Source organism: Fukomys damarensis, unplaced genomic scaffold, assembly GCF_012274545.1.
Source record: "Fukomys damarensis isolate Sample0158 unplaced genomic scaffold, DMR_v1.0_HiC HiC_scaffold_23, whole genome shotgun sequence".
NCBI classification, from domain to species: Eukaryota; Metazoa; Chordata; class Mammalia; order Rodentia; family Bathyergidae; genus Fukomys; species Fukomys damarensis.
The window spans coordinates 63,006,014-63,023,062 of record NW_022900935.1 but is presented as its reverse complement, the minus strand read 5'-3'; the positions used below and the strand labels follow the sequence as shown (position 1 = coordinate 63,023,062).

Sequence of the window (17,049 nt, the reverse complement as noted above, 5' to 3'; positions counted from 1 at the left end):
CACAGGCCCCGCCTTCCTCCCTGCCTGGCCGTGGATTCCTCTGGAGTTTTTACGTTGCTCTACTGTTTTCAAAGCGGTCATGTTATGCGCCAAAAACAAGAACAAAAACAAACCCGCCTCGATTCCCACCCTCAGCCCCGCCCACCTCGACCACACCCTCCTTCTGCTCCGCCCACTGCTGGACCGGCCCCCCCACCGGGCACAGGCCCCGCCTTCCTCCCTGCCTGGCCGTGGATTCCTCTGGAGTTTTTACGTTGCTCTACTGTTTTCAAAGCGGTCATGTTATGCGCCAAAAACAAGAACAAAAACAAACCTTGAAGGGGAACATAAACTCTAATGATTTACATTCCTCTAATTTCACCTCTTCCATAGGCAATTTTTCTTGTTTTGTGAGGACTCTGCTACTCTGACCTCTATCTTTACCTTGTGCACACACTGGTTACTCAGCCTCCCAGGGGTCCACTGGTTTGGCTGTTTTGTTTTGTTTTGTTTTTTGCTATCGGAAATTGAACTCAGGACTTTGTGCTTGCCAGGCAGGTGCCACACCGCTGACCTACATCCCTGGCCCAAGGTCCATTGGTTTTTATAATGTTGGGCAGTTTTCAGGTGTTACTGGTCCAGGAAGAGTGCTGATGATGTAACTGTAGGGACGATTTCTGGACTATTTTGCAGGAGCATCAGAGCTGGGGTAGAGCTGGGGTACAGCGCTTGTCTAGTGAGGGCCAGGCCCTGGACTCCATCCCAAGCACCACAGTGGGATGAGGAGAAGGAAGAAGAGAGGGAGGGAGGGTGATAGAGGGAAGGGGATGAAAAACTAAGAAGTGGTGTGTACATGTGCCAACACCCCCGTGAGGAACGTACTCATTATGTATTGCAAGCATGTACTAATAAAAATCGAAAAAAGAAAGAAAGCAAGCAGGCAAATTTAGCCGGGCCCATTGGTGCATGCCTATGGAACACTGGAGCAGTGCAAGTTCAAAGCCACTCTGGGCTACATAATGAGACACTGTCTCAAAAACAAAACAAAACAAACAGGGAGTGATGGCTTAAAGGCCATCAAAGATACTCTGCTCAGTTGCTGTCCAGAAAGGCACAGGGACATCAATTATATTGTGGGAGGGGCCTCACCTGAACAAGCTGACCACCAGCAGTGGCTCCCTAAGGCCCTCACCTCTGGCCCAGTCCCCGGGGCCCCTCACCAGGCCTCACCTTCTACCCCGCTGGGGTCCACCTGGCCCTCCTCACAGGACGACCTTGAGGGACTGGCTCTGTCCAGGCTCACAATGCGCACCAACTTCTGTGGGCCCACGGAAGACTGCCAAAGGTGGGGCGGAAGAGGACAAGGAGGGCAGCTGAGGCCATCAGTAGCATCCACCCCATAAGAAAATCAGCATGGTCCCTGCACTGTCAGGCTACGCCCTGAGCAGATGCCCAGAGCTGGTGCCAGAGGGTAGGAGGCAGGAGAGGGTCCTCAGGAGACAGCCTCAGTCAGGCTCAGTCTGCAGAAGTCAGAAGGCAGCACAAGGACCCCACAGCCTCGCACTGCCATGATGCACAAAGGACAGTCCCGGCACGGAACAGGTGAGCACTCAGCAGCCAGCAGAGCACCCATCCCAACAGCACAGGTGCCTGACTTTCGAGGAAATGAGAGCAGGGAAAGAACAGGAGAACAGGATACCCGGAAGCAGCAGTTTTGGTGAGCAGGACCCAACCTGCAGGCTGGGTGAGGGGCGCAGACCTCAGCAAGGCTGGTGGGGGCCCCTGGAGAGATGGACGCTCATGCTTTCCAGGTAGGACCCTGGCCAGCTCCCTCCCAGCCCACCCCAGGAGGCAGGATCCTCCCTGGAGCCTCACCTTTCGGATGACAGAGCACTGCTGAGTCATGTCCTGGATGAGGGAGATGAGGCGCTGCTGAGCCCTGTGTGGACAGGAGTGGCCCTGAACCAATGCTGGAGTTGCCTTGGCCAAGAGCACTGGGCAAGGAAAGTGGCTCTGGACAGGGGCGCCCCACACCCTGGCAGCCCTCAGAGTCCCAGGGGCTTGGAAAAGACACCAAATCTTCAACCCACTCCTGCGGATGCTAGTTTAGCTGCTCAGAAGTGGCCCTGGAACCTGCTTGCGAGCCTTGATTCTTGCAGTATGGGCGAGGCCGACAGCAGGCACTGCAGCCTCTCCTGGGCACTCAAGTTTTAATCTGGTCATGGAGGGGTGCAGGGCTGGGCTGCATGGCCTCCTCTGAGCGTTTGGACCTTTGAGCCTAGAACAATGTTTCAATGCATTGTTGGACCCAGGGGTCCAAGCACCGGGCTCGGTCTGCCCAGAACAAAGGAGTTGTCCCAGACATGGGGCTTTTAGTCCTGAGCAAACTAGGAGGACTGGTTCCCTCCACTCAGGGGACACTGGCCATGTACGGAGACATTTTTGGCTATTGCAGCTGGGAGCAGGTGCTACTGGCATCTAGTGGGTGGGAAGGCCAGGGATGCTGCCAACATCCTGCGGTGCCTGGTTCCACACCAGATGTGAACTGCCTGAGAAGCATCCATCTAGAAGGACCTGAGGTCAGTGCCCTTGAGCCAGAGAACCTGCCACAAGCACCCAGTCTGCAGCAGTAGTCACGATGGGACCCCCCTCTGTGGGGGTGCATCCTCCCACCCTTTGTTCCTGGGTAGGAGAGAAGCCTCCGGAGGCCCCATGGAGCTAGGCCTGGCAGGTGCTATACCGTGGGCCTCTTTGGGGACACACAGATCAGGGAAGCTGCTCACTGCGAGTAGTTGGGGATGGTGCCATGCTCTGCAGCCTTCATGGTGTATGGGTTGATGCGGTGTGCATGCCAGCAGCTGCGGCTCTGGAACATGGTGTCGGTGATGTGCAGGATGTCATTGCAATATACCTGCAGCTCCCCCTCGGCCCTCCCCTGCAGGGCCAGGTTGACCCGGATGTAGAACGAGTCCCCTGAGGTTGCCACTTTGGCCTCCAGGTCCTGGACCAGCTTCTTATAACCTGATAAACAAACAAACAAACAAACAAATCCAAAGGTCCAAGGAGCACAGACCCCTGAGCCCACACAAGAAAAGTTCTAGAAGGTGAGTGTGGGTGGGAAAGAAGAGCTCCCCAAAGTCTCGGAAGCTGCTCTGTGGTGCTGGAGTTAGCAGGTGGGGGGCTCCCAGCTGCCTTGGGGATCCCAGGAGTGGGGCACAGCCTGATCAGGCTGCTCCTGGCTGCAGGCGGGTGGGGTGTGACACAGCTAGGTCCGAGATGGACTGGACAAGAGGCAGGTGCCTGTACCCTCAGTGTTGACCTTCACGGACAGGCAGCAGAAGCCGGTCACCCTGCGGAGAAGCCTGAGCGCCTGCTCCAGGGTGATATTCTCCAGGGTGCCCTTGAACGAGGGTGTTGATGCCTCATGGTCCACCTGAGGGCAAAGTGTGAGGGCAAAGGTCTTGATGACCAGGACTCTACAGTCACAGCTTGCATTCAGGATGCTGCGGCAGGTGCAGGCGGCCCTACTGTAAAACCTTCTGACTGTCCCTGGCCGCCATGTGCGCAAGATCAGAGCCCTCACCAGGACAGCTACGTAGCCCCTGCGTGCTGCATGGGTGCCCAGCACAAGTTTCTGCCCGAGACTCATTGCTCATCTCTCCCTTCCCCACGGAGGACAGATTCTCCATGGCAACCATCGTGCTCTCTGTCTCAGGATAGACCCCAGGGTCTTCTCACTGAACTACATCCCCAGAACTGGTTGACATTTCAAAAAAAATTTTTTTTTTGGTACCGGGGATTGAACTCAGGACATTATGCTTGTGAGGCAGGTGGCGGTGGCACCACTGAGCTAAATCCCTGGCCAATTTTTTTTTACATTTTGAGACAAGGTCTCAACAAGCTAAGTTGCCCAGCCTGGGCTCCCAATCTTGATTCTCTTGCTCCAGCCCCCCAGAGTGCTGGGACTGCAGGCGTGCACACCACACTCAGCTCTCACACCCGCTTCTATAGGAGAATGCAGCCCTTCCCATCAGCCCGAGACGGTGTGGGACACCAGGCTGCACACCTGCCCTCAGGAGGACCCGGGGAGTCCTGGCTACCAGGCCTTGCTTGCTCACCATCACGATCTGGGTGCCTGGGCGCAAGGCCATCTCATCTGCTGCCGATCCTGGGGTGACCCGGTGAATGAAGATGCCTGTGAGGTTCCCGCCGATGACGCTGATCTGCTCCAGCAGCGCGGCCCCCTGGAACGCCAGCACTGTGACCTGACTCAGGATCTTGCGCGCTGGCCTGCGCCGCACAGTGGCGGGGATGCTGCTGCAGGGACAGATGGCCGCTCGGCACTGCCCAGGCAGGCATGGGGCCAGGTCATTCCCCTTCGGCCCCTCTGTCCTTGAATTCTCTCCCACCACACCCCATCTTGGAAAGGCTGTCATGTCCCTGTGGTGAGGAGACACAGTCACACTCCGCAGTCACCTCTGGACTCTGCTTCTCCAGCAGAGGCTGCACTACTCACCTTTCTGTTATGTTGAGGCTCCTGGAAAAGTACTGCAGGCTGCCCTCGGACTCGGGGAGGTCTGGGAGGAAAGCAGGAGCTGAGCGGCCAGGCCTCGTGGTCACCACTGCCACCTCTGTAACCCCACAGCCCCTCCCTGCCATTGTGTGCACTCCCCCGGCCCCTCCTCTGCTGAGACAGAATGTCCTCCTCCTCCTTCCTTTCCTCTGAGTGGATCACCTTAACTTCACCTTTCCTAAGCTCAGAGTAGTGACAGCTGCGTGTGCCCTTTCGTGACATTTGAATGAGTTGCCAGTGTCTTCAATCAAAGACAGGAAGAATCTGGATTTCCAGTTTCACTGAAAAGTCAAATCTGGCATGACTGGGCCTGTAAGCCCTGCACGGGCGGGCCTGTGTTTTTACACAACAGTAATCACTGGCTCCAGGGTGGAGCTCCCAGGCTGGAGCATATTAATGGCAGCCTAGTATGCAAGAACAGAGCAGGGGCAGCCCCCACAGAGGCCGGAGGCTGCGCTTCTCACCCGGGGACTGCCTGTGAGAAACAGGTGGCCTGGGCCCGACTCATAGCCAAAAATCCAATTAAAGCCAAGTAAGCTGGGCATGGGAATGCACACATGTGATCCCACCATTCTGGGAGGCTGAGGCAGGAGGACTGTGAGTTCCAGCCCAGCCCGAGCAATTTCCTGAGACCCTGTCTCAAACAAACAAACAAACAAAACCATAAAAAAGGGCTAGGGAGGTAGCTTAATGCAAAGGCCTTGGGTTTAATTCCAAGTACCAGGGAAAAAAAAAGAATTATGCACTCTGGATATACTCAAGGTCTTTTTCCACTATTAGGATGTGAAGCTGAGGTATTATCCAGAGTCCTGAGAGTAGCAAAATAAAGGGGAACAAACTTCCTTATTCATAATCTCACATGCAGGCCACTTTTTTCTTTTTCTTTTTCTTTTTTTTTTTTTTTTTTTTTTGAGACAGAGTCTTGCTTTGTGACACAGGCTGAACTTGAACTCACAGCAATCCTCCTACCTCAGCCTCCCGAGTCCTGGGATTACAGGTGTGCGCCACCACAACTGGCTTACGCTAAATATTCCTTGAGTGGCACTGTTACAAATGAAAATGTGTATGGGTCTGCAAGAGTTGAGGTCTCTGTTCATCTGACTGTTTCTGTGTCCCTCTCTGGGTAAGGGGTACAGAGCATGTGGGATGCTGGTGACCCTTGGTGGTCAAGAAGCAGCTTACAGTTGGAATGTAAGCTGGAGCCAGGTGTGTACCGGTAAAAGAGGTGACGAGGCTACACTCAGGGCGCTCAGACTGGAGAAGGGACAGCCCCAATCATAGGTTCGAGGAAATCAGCCCCAGGAGAGGTGTGAGGCTCCAGGGCCAGGGTCTGAGAAGAGGGGTGCGCTTGGCGAGTGGATGTTAGTGTGCACCATGGACATTGGCTGGAAGCTTCTAGGGCCCTAGGCCCGAGGCCCTGGAAACCCTGGGAGGCCCAAGTGTCCACAGAGCAGAGCACCGGGAGCGGGCATTTCTGAACACTGAAATGAGTTTGGGATGCAGCCACCAGGCAGGCTGGCTTTCCTGGTAGCTGAGGTCAAGGCCTGGGGCATGGGTCCCATTTCCTCCTACCTGCCAGGCTGTCTCCTGCACATCCCTGACACTCTGGGCCCTCGCCTGGCCTGCTCCAGAGAGGTTCGGGTGGGCTGGGGGGCACCCACCTGCCTTGTCGAGGATCTCGTAACCCAGTTCTGTATCTTCCCCTGGAGGGACTCCCGGGTCCACCTCCAGGATTTCTGGGAAGCTGCGGCAAAGCAAGGGGGTAGCTCAGGATGCTTGGCTGCTCTGTCTAAGGCCTGCAGCCCCCAACACTTTCCTGAGCAACCGCATCCAACAACCAGAGGGTCCAGGGTTTCGCTGGATCCCCCGTGAGCTACATCCCACTCTACCTGAAAGACTCAGGGTCTTCCCGGAAGGCCTCTGCCATCCGCTTGTACAGGGACTGCTGGCTGGGGGGCACAGGACTGCTGGAGCGGAAGCTGTCGGATGGCTCACGGCTGGACGTGGCGCTCAGGTCCTCCCAGAGGTGGGACTGGAAGAGAGAGCCGCGCGGGAGGGTAAGGAAGAGCACAGGCATTGAGAACTACTCTGTGTGCCAGGCGTTCCCTGAGGGCTGCTTCCAGGCTTAGTATCATGGCTTCCCAGGAGCCCTGTGTGAGATGGGCATCTCAGTTCCACGTCACATGTAAAGCCAATGAGGCCCAGAGAGGCAGGGCTTCCGGCTGTGAGGAGCTTCCTGGAGGCCACAGCAGACACTGACGAGAACAGTGGATATGAACACATTTGCTGAATCCACATGCGAGGCCTTCGCCGGTGTGGACCTGCCCCTGAGGGCAGGCACTGTGCTCAGGTTGGGGGACCAGCGGACAAACGCAGACCAGGAGGGGAGCCGGTCACACCGGGGATGTAGGTGACACCGGCAGGGCAGAAGGCGGACAGACTTCCTGGAGGAAGTGGCAGAGGAGCCAGGTGTGTGTGTGTGGCGCCTTCTGGACAGACAGACCACACTGCAGAGGGAGCTCCTAAGCAGCAGGCTACACAGCCCACAAAGGGGGAGCCAGGAGAGGGCGCCAAGAGAGGGCAGGCAGTCTGCATGAGTGGGCTGTAAGGGGAGCTCAGAGGGACCCACATGCTGGCTGTGGCGGCACACAGCCAGGCCTTTTTCTTTTGGTACCAGGGATCGAACTTGGGACCTTGGGCTTGCTGGGCAGGTGGTGGCACCACAGAGCTAAATCTCTGGCCCTCTCCAGGCCTTTTAAACGTTTTTTATCTGGGTCAGGGATTTAGCTCAGTGATTCTACCACCTGCCTTGCAAGCACAAGGACCTGAGTTCGATCCCTCGTACCAAAAAGTTTTTTATCTTGAGACAGGATCTCACTAAATCACTAAGCCACCAGATCTAGGTTCAGACTCACGATCCTCCAACCTCGGCCTCCCAGAGTGCACCCCTGCACACAGCCTGACTGGCAGTTTCTAAGAGGAGAGGAATGTGGACGCAGACAGGGCACAACATCGCATGAAGATGAGACAGAGACTGGAGGAAGGAGCCCCAAGCAGAGGACTGTGAGGAGCAGCCAGAGGCTGGGAGAGGCAGGAAGAGCCCGCTCCCTGAAGCACACGGGAGCTGCTGCCGGGCTCAGGGTGGAGGGAGCCTGCAGCAGTACTGATGGGGCACACACTGGGCTGCACACGCAGGACGGTAGCCCGGCAGGAGCCACGTACCTCGTCGGTGTCTTCCCTAGGGCACACGGCGTACATCCGCGCCAGCCTCTGCTTTCCCCGTGGACAGGCCGCCCTGGGCTCAGCTTCCTGCTTGGGCTGCCAGAGATGGCCAGACAGGCTTGTGAGCCCAGGAGAGAGGGTCCCCTAGGGTGCGGGGGGCTTTCTACCAGGGTACCTGCCCTGCCATCCCTGCCCTCAGCAGCATCCAGGTAAAACAGTTCTGTCCCTGTCTTTGGAGCAGGGGACACCGGGGAAGCTGGAAGCCCCTGATGTGCTAAACAGCATTTCATTTCCTATAGAGAATGTACACTGTTACTGGCTAGCTATGCAAACAATCTTTATGATACAGTATATGTATGTGCACCTACATAGGAAAAGGAGAGCGAAACAGAACCAATTAGAGAAGAAAATAAAATTTACCCATCATCCATGCTCAGAATTGTCACAGCTTGCATTTTGGTGACTCCCCCCCCCATCTTTTATGCACATGCACACACACACACACACACACACACGCGCGCGCGCGCATAACACAAATACTAGAAGCATAGTCGATGTGGGAGCGTCCTGTGGAGGGTGAGGAGGCAGGGCTGGGCTGTGGTGACCCCTGGCAGGGAAGGGAGACTCCATCATACCCGACCCTGGGACACGTAGTACTCACCATGGCCACAGGTTCTGCTTCTGCCTGTAGCTTGCGCAGCTGAGTTCGAAGCTCACACACCTGGTCCGTGAGCTCGAAGACTTTCCTGCGGAGGGAGTCCTTCTCCAGAAGGCTCTGAGAAATCTCCATCTGGGCCCCGTCCCTCGCAGCGTAAGCCTATAGCCCGACAGGACAGATAGGACAAGTGGGTGGAGACAGTAAGGGACCGGGCCAATGGGCCCAGGGGCTCTACTTGTCACATTCTTTGTGAGCTCACCCAACACACCCTAACCAGAGCTCACTCCAATTTGTAAAAACTTTTGTTTTGTTTTCCCAGGACTGGGATTGAATCCAGCTCCCTGCTGCTGAGCTACATCCCTAGCACCTGCCCTTTTGCAGACAGGGTCTAGCTAAGTTAGTTGCCCAGGCAATATTCGAACTCACTTTCCTCCTGCCTCAGCCTGAGGAGAGCGGGGATCATAGGCAGCCGCCACTGCACCCAGCTGTATGTGGTTTAATAAAACTTACTCTTGGGGATGGGCTTTCACACTGTCCTCTGCCACGCATATGTCAGGGAAGGTGGCTGTACACGTCTCTAGAGGGCAGGATGGGGGAGTTAAGAACCCCCATGGGGACCATGGAAAGAGACCATGAAATGTGGAACCAGAGACCCTCAAGAACAGGTGGAGCCTGAGACTTCCCTGAAGCAGCACCCCTCAGACACAGCATGGGGCAGCGGGGCCACAGAGGCCCAGTGGGTGGGGCACCACGCCCCCAGCCCTGTCCTGCCTCCCTCCTAGGGTCACCTGGTCTCGCTCCTTCTGCAGCTCGGCCACCTGGCCCTGAAGTGTGCTCATCTTCTCCCTGTACAGCTCACAGTCCACCTGCGTCTTCCGGAACTGCAGCAGGGTCTGCTCCTTCTCCTCCCAGTACTGGACAGAAGAGACAGGACCCACGGGCTCGGGGGCTCCACAGGCGGGTAAGTCCATCCCCTCCCCGCAAGGCCAGGCTTAGAGGAACATTTGCGGGGCTGCTATGTGGATTGCATTGAACTCAGTCACTGAAATGCGTGCGTGTGTTGTACCCAGAGCTGTGTTGTATTTAATGTTCTCAAATACACAGATTAACCCCCTGCCTCATTCTCTTCCCCTGCCTCCTTTCTCTCCACCTATTCTCTGGCTCTCACAGGGCTTCCCAATCTCTTAAAACCACCCTGGGTCTCACCCCTTGTTTGCCTGACTGTGACTTCTGCTCTGAGCTGTTGAGTTGGTGCTCACTACAGAGGAACAAGTGAGCGGACCAGCAAAATATGTAAGCAAAATTATTTCACCCTAGTGTGGTGGAGAGATCTACCTCCCCTCCACACGGCCCAGCCTCGGAGACAGAGGGTCACCGGGTCCCAGGAAGGCAGCCACAGCGTCACCTGCTTTCGCTGCCTCTCCGCGGCCACAGCCCGCTCTCGCAGCGAGTGGATGCGGGCCACCAGCTCCTGCTTGCTCTCCAGAGCCTCATCCAGGTTCTGCTCCAGAATGTCCTTCTCCACCTGGTCAGAAGGATGTCGGCCCATGACCCACCCTCCCCAGATGCCTCCCTGGGGAGAACGGGCCGAGCGTCGTCCAGCACGGGAGACGTCCTGTGTGCGGATGGATAGTGTCGCCTATTAACACCAGTTAGGCAAGAGGAAGGCCATGGAAAAAGTGTGGGTTCTGATCATATAGGTCAAGGAGATGTGAGTGATAGAAGCTGAAAACCTCTTAGGATGACAATTCCTCCTTTAAAACATTCTAGCTGGGCGAAGCGATGCACGCCTGTAATTGTAGCACTCAGGAGGCAGAGGCAGGAGGATCATCATGAGTTCAAGGCCAGCCTGGGCTACATAGTGAGATCTTGTCACAAAAATAAATCAGTTAGGGGTTGGGGATGTTGCTCAGTGGTGCCACTGCCTGCCTTGCAAGCGCAAGGACCTGAGTTCCATTCCCAGAACCAAAAAAAAAAAAAAAAGCTAACAAAAATCAGTTGATCAAGGGGTTGGAGATTTAGTTCAGTAGCACCACCACCTGCCTCACAAGCACAAGGTCCTGAGTTTGATCCCTGGTACAAAACAAACATCAATCAATCCATGGTGAGCATAATTCCAGGCTTCAATGCCACCAATTCCTCTACTCCCAATAATGCTCAGGAGGGGACAGGAGGGCAGAAAGCCTTCTGGACAGGATGGTTTCTTTCCCCTGACCCCATCCTTTATGGCCAGCCCAATCATCTCGGAAACCACTGCGCAGCATCGAACCGGCCAAGTAGGACATGCTAATGCATGTCCAGCCACTGTCTGGGGCTGCGGGGGAGAAGAGGGTGGCCTGTATTTTCCCTTGCCTGGTTCTTGGCCTCACCTTAGCAAACTGCCTGTCAGAAGTGCCGAGGCCCGGGAGCCACCCGCTGTTGGCGAGGACAGTGCCTGCTACAGCGCAGGCCAGAGGGAACCAGAGCCTACCAGACTGAAGGTCAGCGAGCGGAGCTTCTCGTTCTCCTCCTTCAGGCGACTCAGCTCTTCGTGCCCTGACTCCAGGGTGCTGGCCATCTTCAGGGTTCGCTCTCGGAACTCCCATTCACAGGAAGACACCATGTCCACCCGCTGCAGCTCCTGCCTCGCCAGGTAGAGCTGTCCAGGGAGGAGGGAGGAGGACAAGCCGAGTGGTTTCTCCACCAGAGCAGAAGCCGTGCGGATTCTCCACCCTCCTCCTGATGGGGCGCTCAAGATTTAAGAAGGTATCTACTCAGGCACAGTAGCACAGGCCTATAACCCCAGCACCCTGGAAGGCTGAGGCATGAGGACCACAAGTTCAAGCCCAGCCTGGGCAACTTAGTGAGATCCTGTTTTAAAATAAGTTTTTCAGTGTGAAGGCCCTGGTTTCCATCCTCAGTACTCCAAAGTTAAACACATATTCAAAAATCAATACATTAAAACAACCTAAAGTGCAGTTTTACCCAATTCCTCAGGAGAGGAGAAAGGCATTTTAGCTTCGTTCTGTAGATGAGGTGCAAGTTAACCCCTGGTAGGGTGCCCAGGAGCAGACCTAGGGGCCCCAGCACCCGGCTCCTCTGTCCTGGTCGCCAGCAGCAGTGACGCTAGCCAGCGTGCTTCCTGGCTACACAATCTTCCCACATTCGACTCACACGAAGGGAACCGGGTTCATGCAAATCAGTAAGAGAAAAGTCAAGCCAGCAGGAGAGGGGAAGCTGGGGAAGCCACCCCCGGACTATCCCGACAGGGAGTGAACGTACGCACAGGCCGAGACCCTGGCTCCCAGGAGAGGAAGAGGGTGTGGGCCGGGGCAGGTGGAATGGAGACGGGGTGTGCCCACACAGAGGTATGTGTGGGCGCACCCGGGCACGCGTGTACGCATGGATGGAGAGGGACGTGCACGGCACGTAAGTGTACCATACGCATGTGTGTGCTCGTGTGGGCACACGTGGACATGTGCACTTCTATGTGTGAGCATGTGTACACGCGCACATTTACATGTACATAAGACGTGCGCATTTATATGAGAAACAAGTGTGGGTCATGTGGACCTGTATTTGAGGGCATATGCACACGGATGCACATGCGTGTACATGTGTTTACATGCATGTGTGCATGAACATAGATGTGTGGTTATACATATGCCTCCCCTATGTTTGCTGACAAGGGCCAAGTACCCAGATCTTGTTTTCTAGGAGGACCCCAGAGCTGGGGCAAGGTGGGGCCAAGACGATCCTGGAATTTCTTAAGTGCTAGAAAGGAAGTCAGCGCTGAGAAAACACGAAGCCTTGTCACAGGGCCGGAGCAGGCTGCAGGACTCCCGCTGGCCAGGTCTGTGGTCATTCGAGCATAAACTCACTAAAGAAGAGAACGCACCACTGGCCACCCTAGGGCCCCCGAGTCTGCGCCAACAGCAGACCGAATGGTGGGGAGAGGGGAAGGCGCTTCCCCCAGCCTGAGGCCGAGGCCACCTGGCGCCATGGGCAGCGTCTGCCCCTGCTCGGGTCAAGATGGGTTCAGCCAGGAAGCAGCACAGTTAAGTCTGAGGGAAACGTCAGTTAACGACGGGCAAGGCGGGTCTCGAAGCGCTTCCCTTCTGTGGCTTACCCACCGCTGCCGGGAAATGGTGCTGCAGTGCAGAAACGGGCACCCCAGAGCGGTGGTCTGCTCATTCCTCAGGACCAGGGGGTCTCCAGCATCGGCCACAAGGGGCCAAGCCAAAGATGCAAAAAGCTCACCCACCCACGGTGGACATGAGAAAACACGCAAGTGAGTAGTCTATTACAAAGAAGGACCAGGTGTAGCAGGCACACCTGTAATCCCAGCATGCAAGAGGCCGAGGCAGGAAGACTGCTGGGAGTTGGGGGCTGCCCTGAACTGCACGGCGAGGCCCTGTCTCAAACAAACAAAGACAAGACAAACACACAAATAAGCAACAATAAGGGGAGAAGACTGCTGTCTTCAAAAACATCCGTCTTGTAACAGACACAGAGGGGGCAGGAGTGTTTCTGACGGAAGGAGGCGGAACAGGCAGCATGGTAATATGTGCGACCCCAGACGGAGGGGAAGGCTGGCCAGGGCAGGGCGCAGGTCAGTGATAAAATAGGGATGCAGGCTGCAGAGTGGACAAGAAGTGCAAATCAGTGCAAACTGAAGAAGTTGATAACTGTGCTCATCTGAGAGAATACTCTGTTTTTAGGAAATACACATTGAAATCTGGGAACAAAGAGCCATAAGGTATGGAACTCGGGATTGATTGTGTGCATGGGTGAAAAGACAGAGACAGTACAAGTGTGAAAGTAAGGGTACAGGAGTATTCTTTGTATTACTTTAAATTTTAAAAATAAATTTGTAATTATTTATAAATAAAATGCAAAATTCAAAAGCAAACAAAAGATCCAGGTGTGGTGATAACACACCTGCAGTCCTAGCTACTGGAGAGGCTGAGGCAGGGAGATCACAAATTCAAGCCCAGCCTAGGCAACATAAGGACTCAGCAAGACCCTATCTTAAAACAAAGATAGAAGCCAGTGTGGTGGTACAGGCCTGCAATGCCAGCGCTCAGGAGGCTGAGGCAGGAGGATTGCAATGAATTCGAGGCCATCCTGGGCTACATAGTGAGTTCAAGGCCAGACTGAACTACATAGTGAGACCCTGTCACAAAAATAAATAAATAAAACTGAGGATGTGGCTCAGTGCAAAGGTCCTAGGTTCAATCCCTAGCACAACAAATAAATAAACAGATAAATGCAAGCAAATAGCATAATTAAAAGCAAGGAGCACATGTCAAAACAATAACAGACATCCTTGATACTTAAAGAATTCTTATAAATTCACTCGAAGTTCATTACCCTGCCAGAAAACGTGTGAAACACCCAACCAGGGGAGAGGAGGCCTGATCTGACAATGATCTTATCCTCCCGGCCTGAGCCCAGAACCAACTGAGAAGGACAAAGGTGACGGGGTGCCAGTGTCCCTGCCCGGGAGGCAATGGCTCCCAGGTGGGCCTGGTAATGTGGAGCACAGAGTGGCCAGGCCTTTCCCAGACTCACAGCCAGGCTGGCCAGACCAAGGCAGGTATGGGCAATTCTGGGGCAAGGCCAGGCTCTGGGCTATGCACAGGGGCCCCGGCGGCCACTGGGGAGAGGTGGAGTCAGCTTCCGGAAGAGGACTCAGCCACGGCTGGGGAGTTGGACGTGCTGGCCAAGGAGGGGACGGCGCTCCGGGCGGGTGCACCGGCACATGCCAAGGCCCAGAGGAGTGCGGTCAGGCTGGGGCTCCCACCCGCAAGCACTGGCATCCCACTACCTCCTCCTGCAGGCTGCGGCAGCGCGTGGTGGCCAGCTCCTTCTCCTGCAACGCATTGCTGTAGCGCAGGGAGAGGCTCAGCATCTCGTCCTTCAGCTTCAGTACCTCGTGGAAGTGGGCACTGGCCTCGTGCTTCATACGGCTGTGGTCAGCCTCCAGCTGCCGCAGGCCCTCGGCGTGAGCCTCGGCCAAGCCCAGGCGCTCCTGCAGCCGCCGGCACTGCTGCAGCAGAGTCTCCTTCTGGGCTTTCTCCTGGGCCAGCTCCTCCTGCAGGCTGCCAATGGCCCCGGCCAGGCACGCAGTCAGTTTGGACGTCTCCATGAGGCCTGCCGGGGAAACCAGCAGGCAGGCTGTGGCACTGCCCTTGGTCCCTGTCCCCAGCCTCCTGTGCCTTTGAGTCTTGTGCCCAGACCCAACCAGGAACAGCCTCAACCTGTATGGCTCCTTTTGAGGCTCCAGCCTGAACCAGACTTTGTATTTTAATTAAATAAATAGCATGGCATGACTTTGGCGCAGGGATTACTGCTCTTCCCCTTCCAGTGAAAAGTAGGCCAGACCCAGCTTCCTTCTCACATGCTGAGGTGCCTCGAAACTAACTCACTCTTTTGTTTTGTTTTGTTTTGTTTTTGCACGGTACTGGGGATTGAACCCAGGACCACACTCATGAAAGTCAAGGGCTGTATCACTGAGCTACATCCCAGGAATTTTTATTTACTCTTAAGATGAGGTCTTGCTAAGTTGGCCAGGCTGGCTTTGAACTTTTGTTTTGTTTTGTTTTTTGAGACAGGGTCTCCCTATGTAGCTGAGACTCACCTGGAACTATGTAGCCCAAGCTGGTCTTGAACTCACAGAGATCCTCCTGCCCCAGCCTCCGAAGTGCTGGGATTACAGGCGTGCGCCACCACACTCGGCTGGCTTTGAACTTTTTTGATCCTCCTGCCTTGGTTTGCCGCATGGCTGGGATTACAGGTGGGCACTGCCTTGAATGGATAAAGCTGAGTCTTTTCAATGCCATCTCCAGGAAGACACACTGATAGATGTGAACCTTCGCAACTGCACTCTGACATAAACATGTAGTGCAAGGCTGATGAGGAGGAGAGGGCTTGGCGCCTACCACTTTGAGTGCTGTGAATACCTGCATCTTTCAGTGCCTCCCACAGGTGGCCTAAAATCACTCAGTTAACACAAATGGCCTCATCTTCCACCAGGGAGGCATGACCTTTACTTGGGTCAGGTGGTAAAGTGCAGGAGGTACCACTCCCTTTTCCCCTTGGGAAGGGACTCCCCCAGAGCTGGGAGGCTGGGAGGTGTCTCAAGCAAGGTAAAAGCTTGGCCTGCGCCCTGGAATGCAGGTCAGAAGCCAGAGCTTGAAAAATCCAAGGTCAGGGCTCCTTCTTCTACTTTCCCCGTGTGGTGAGTGGGGGAGCAGGAGGCTCAGGCCAGGACCCCTGCTTGGAGGGAGGCAGGAGAACCCTGGGCCAGCATAGGCCAGGTGGGGCCCCCAACTCCGGATGGCCCTGCCCACTCTTTCGCAGGCCGAGCACTCACCGCTGAAGTTGGTGAAGTCCACGTCGGGCTGTAGGCCAGTGACCAGCGTGTAGACATCCGGGTTGTGGAACTTCAGGCTCTCCAGGAAGGCAATGGCGCCATTCTTCCCTCGAGTCTTCAGCAAATCCAGTAGATGCCCTTAAGGAGAGAGGGAGAGAGCCATCCTTGAGCCACCAAGGATGCAGTGCACACCCAAACGGCTTCCCATGAGCGAGGTCGAGGTGGAGACATCCCTGCGCATCTGGCAATGGGGGTAAAAGCAGTTCTCTGGGATTCCTGGGCAGGCTGGGTCCTCCCTGCCCTTGTACACACCATCACATGACTCAGTCAGCTGAGACCAAGTCTGCATTTATTAGCAACTACTATGGGCAACTCAGAATGAGGACATGTGCAGACATGTGGTCCCAACACCGTGCTCTGAGAACTGTCGTTACCTTGAGGAAATAGCAGATAGCAGCCCGTGAGGCCCCCGCAGGTGACCCTAGGGAGCCTGGGTGCATCCCAAACACGGGGTCCAAATCCTGTCTCCTCAGCTAGAATCAGGCCTGGATGAATCCCTCCCATACTGGAGACCCATGACTCAACACGCACACGCATTATATGTTCATAGCTGCCACTTCCATGGGCCAGACCTGCCGCCAGCATCCCCTGCTTTGGACGAATAAACCAGCCTGAAAGACAGAACTGAGTCCAAGGCTTAAGCAGTGGGTTGAACAGCAGTGTACCCCCCCCAACCAAAGACACAAATTTCTTTGGAAAATAGACCTTTGGGGATGTAATTAAATCGAAGACCTCAAGATAAGATCATCCTGGATACCCAGGTGGACCCTAAACCCAGTGACAAGTGCCCTCATGTGATGGAAGAGGAGAAGGCACAGAGACAGAGGCAGAGACTGGAGCAGTGTGGCCACCAAGGAATACCGCGAATGTCTGGGGCTCGGAGAAACACTAAGGACTACACCCGAAACCTTGGAAGTGAGTGCAGTCACGCCTTGACTGGAGGCTTCTGGTCTCCAGCACTGAGAGAATCCACTGCTATGTGGTCCCCACCCCACCCCCCTGCTTGATGCTGACAGAGGAACCCAGGACCTCGCACAGGAAACTTGTGCTCTACCACTAGGCTATGCTGCAGCTCCACTGCTGTTGTTTTAAACCACACATTATGGTCGTTTGTTGGGGCTGCCCTAGGAGACCAGGGCAATCTCTGTAAAGTCTGGACTTCTGTCTCTGCAGTGGTGAAGTCCTGTGCCGCCGGGCTGT

General features: G+C 55.3%; 1 protein-coding gene across 15 annotated transcripts in view; it reads right to left on the bottom strand.

The window, feature by feature from the left end:
- Positions 1-17,049, bottom strand: part of Card14 (caspase recruitment domain family member 14) — a 38,841-nt gene that overhangs the window by 4,888 nt on the left and 16,904 nt on the right. For 12 of the 15 annotated variants that reach the window (XM_010618543.3, XM_010618545.3, XM_010618546.2 and 9 more), the window contains 15 exons: positions 15,790-15,927; positions 14,242-14,567; positions 10,903-11,070; positions 9,838-9,957; positions 9,221-9,346; positions 8,436-8,591; positions 7,775-7,870; positions 6,442-6,584; positions 6,214-6,296; positions 4,496-4,556; positions 4,098-4,296; positions 3,286-3,412; positions 2,763-3,000; positions 1,855-1,918; positions 1,210-1,315 (listed from right to left, as the gene is read on the bottom strand). In XM_010618543.3, coding sequence (XP_010616845.3) covers positions 1,210-1,315; positions 1,855-1,918; positions 2,763-3,000; positions 3,286-3,412; positions 4,098-4,296; positions 4,496-4,556; positions 6,214-6,296; positions 6,442-6,584; positions 7,775-7,870; positions 8,436-8,591; positions 9,221-9,346; positions 9,838-9,957; positions 10,903-11,070; positions 14,242-14,567; positions 15,790-15,927 — 2,151 coding nt within the window. Of the gene's footprint in view, positions 1-1,209; positions 1,316-1,854; positions 1,919-2,762; positions 3,001-3,285; positions 3,413-4,097; positions 4,297-4,495; positions 4,557-6,213; positions 6,297-6,441; positions 6,585-7,774; positions 7,871-8,435; positions 8,592-9,220; positions 9,347-9,837; positions 9,958-10,902; positions 11,071-14,241; positions 14,568-15,054; positions 15,087-15,789; positions 15,928-17,049 lie in introns of those variants that run through there. The other 3 variants (XM_033767801.1, XM_010618560.2, XM_033767803.1) reach the window with 3 other exon arrangements.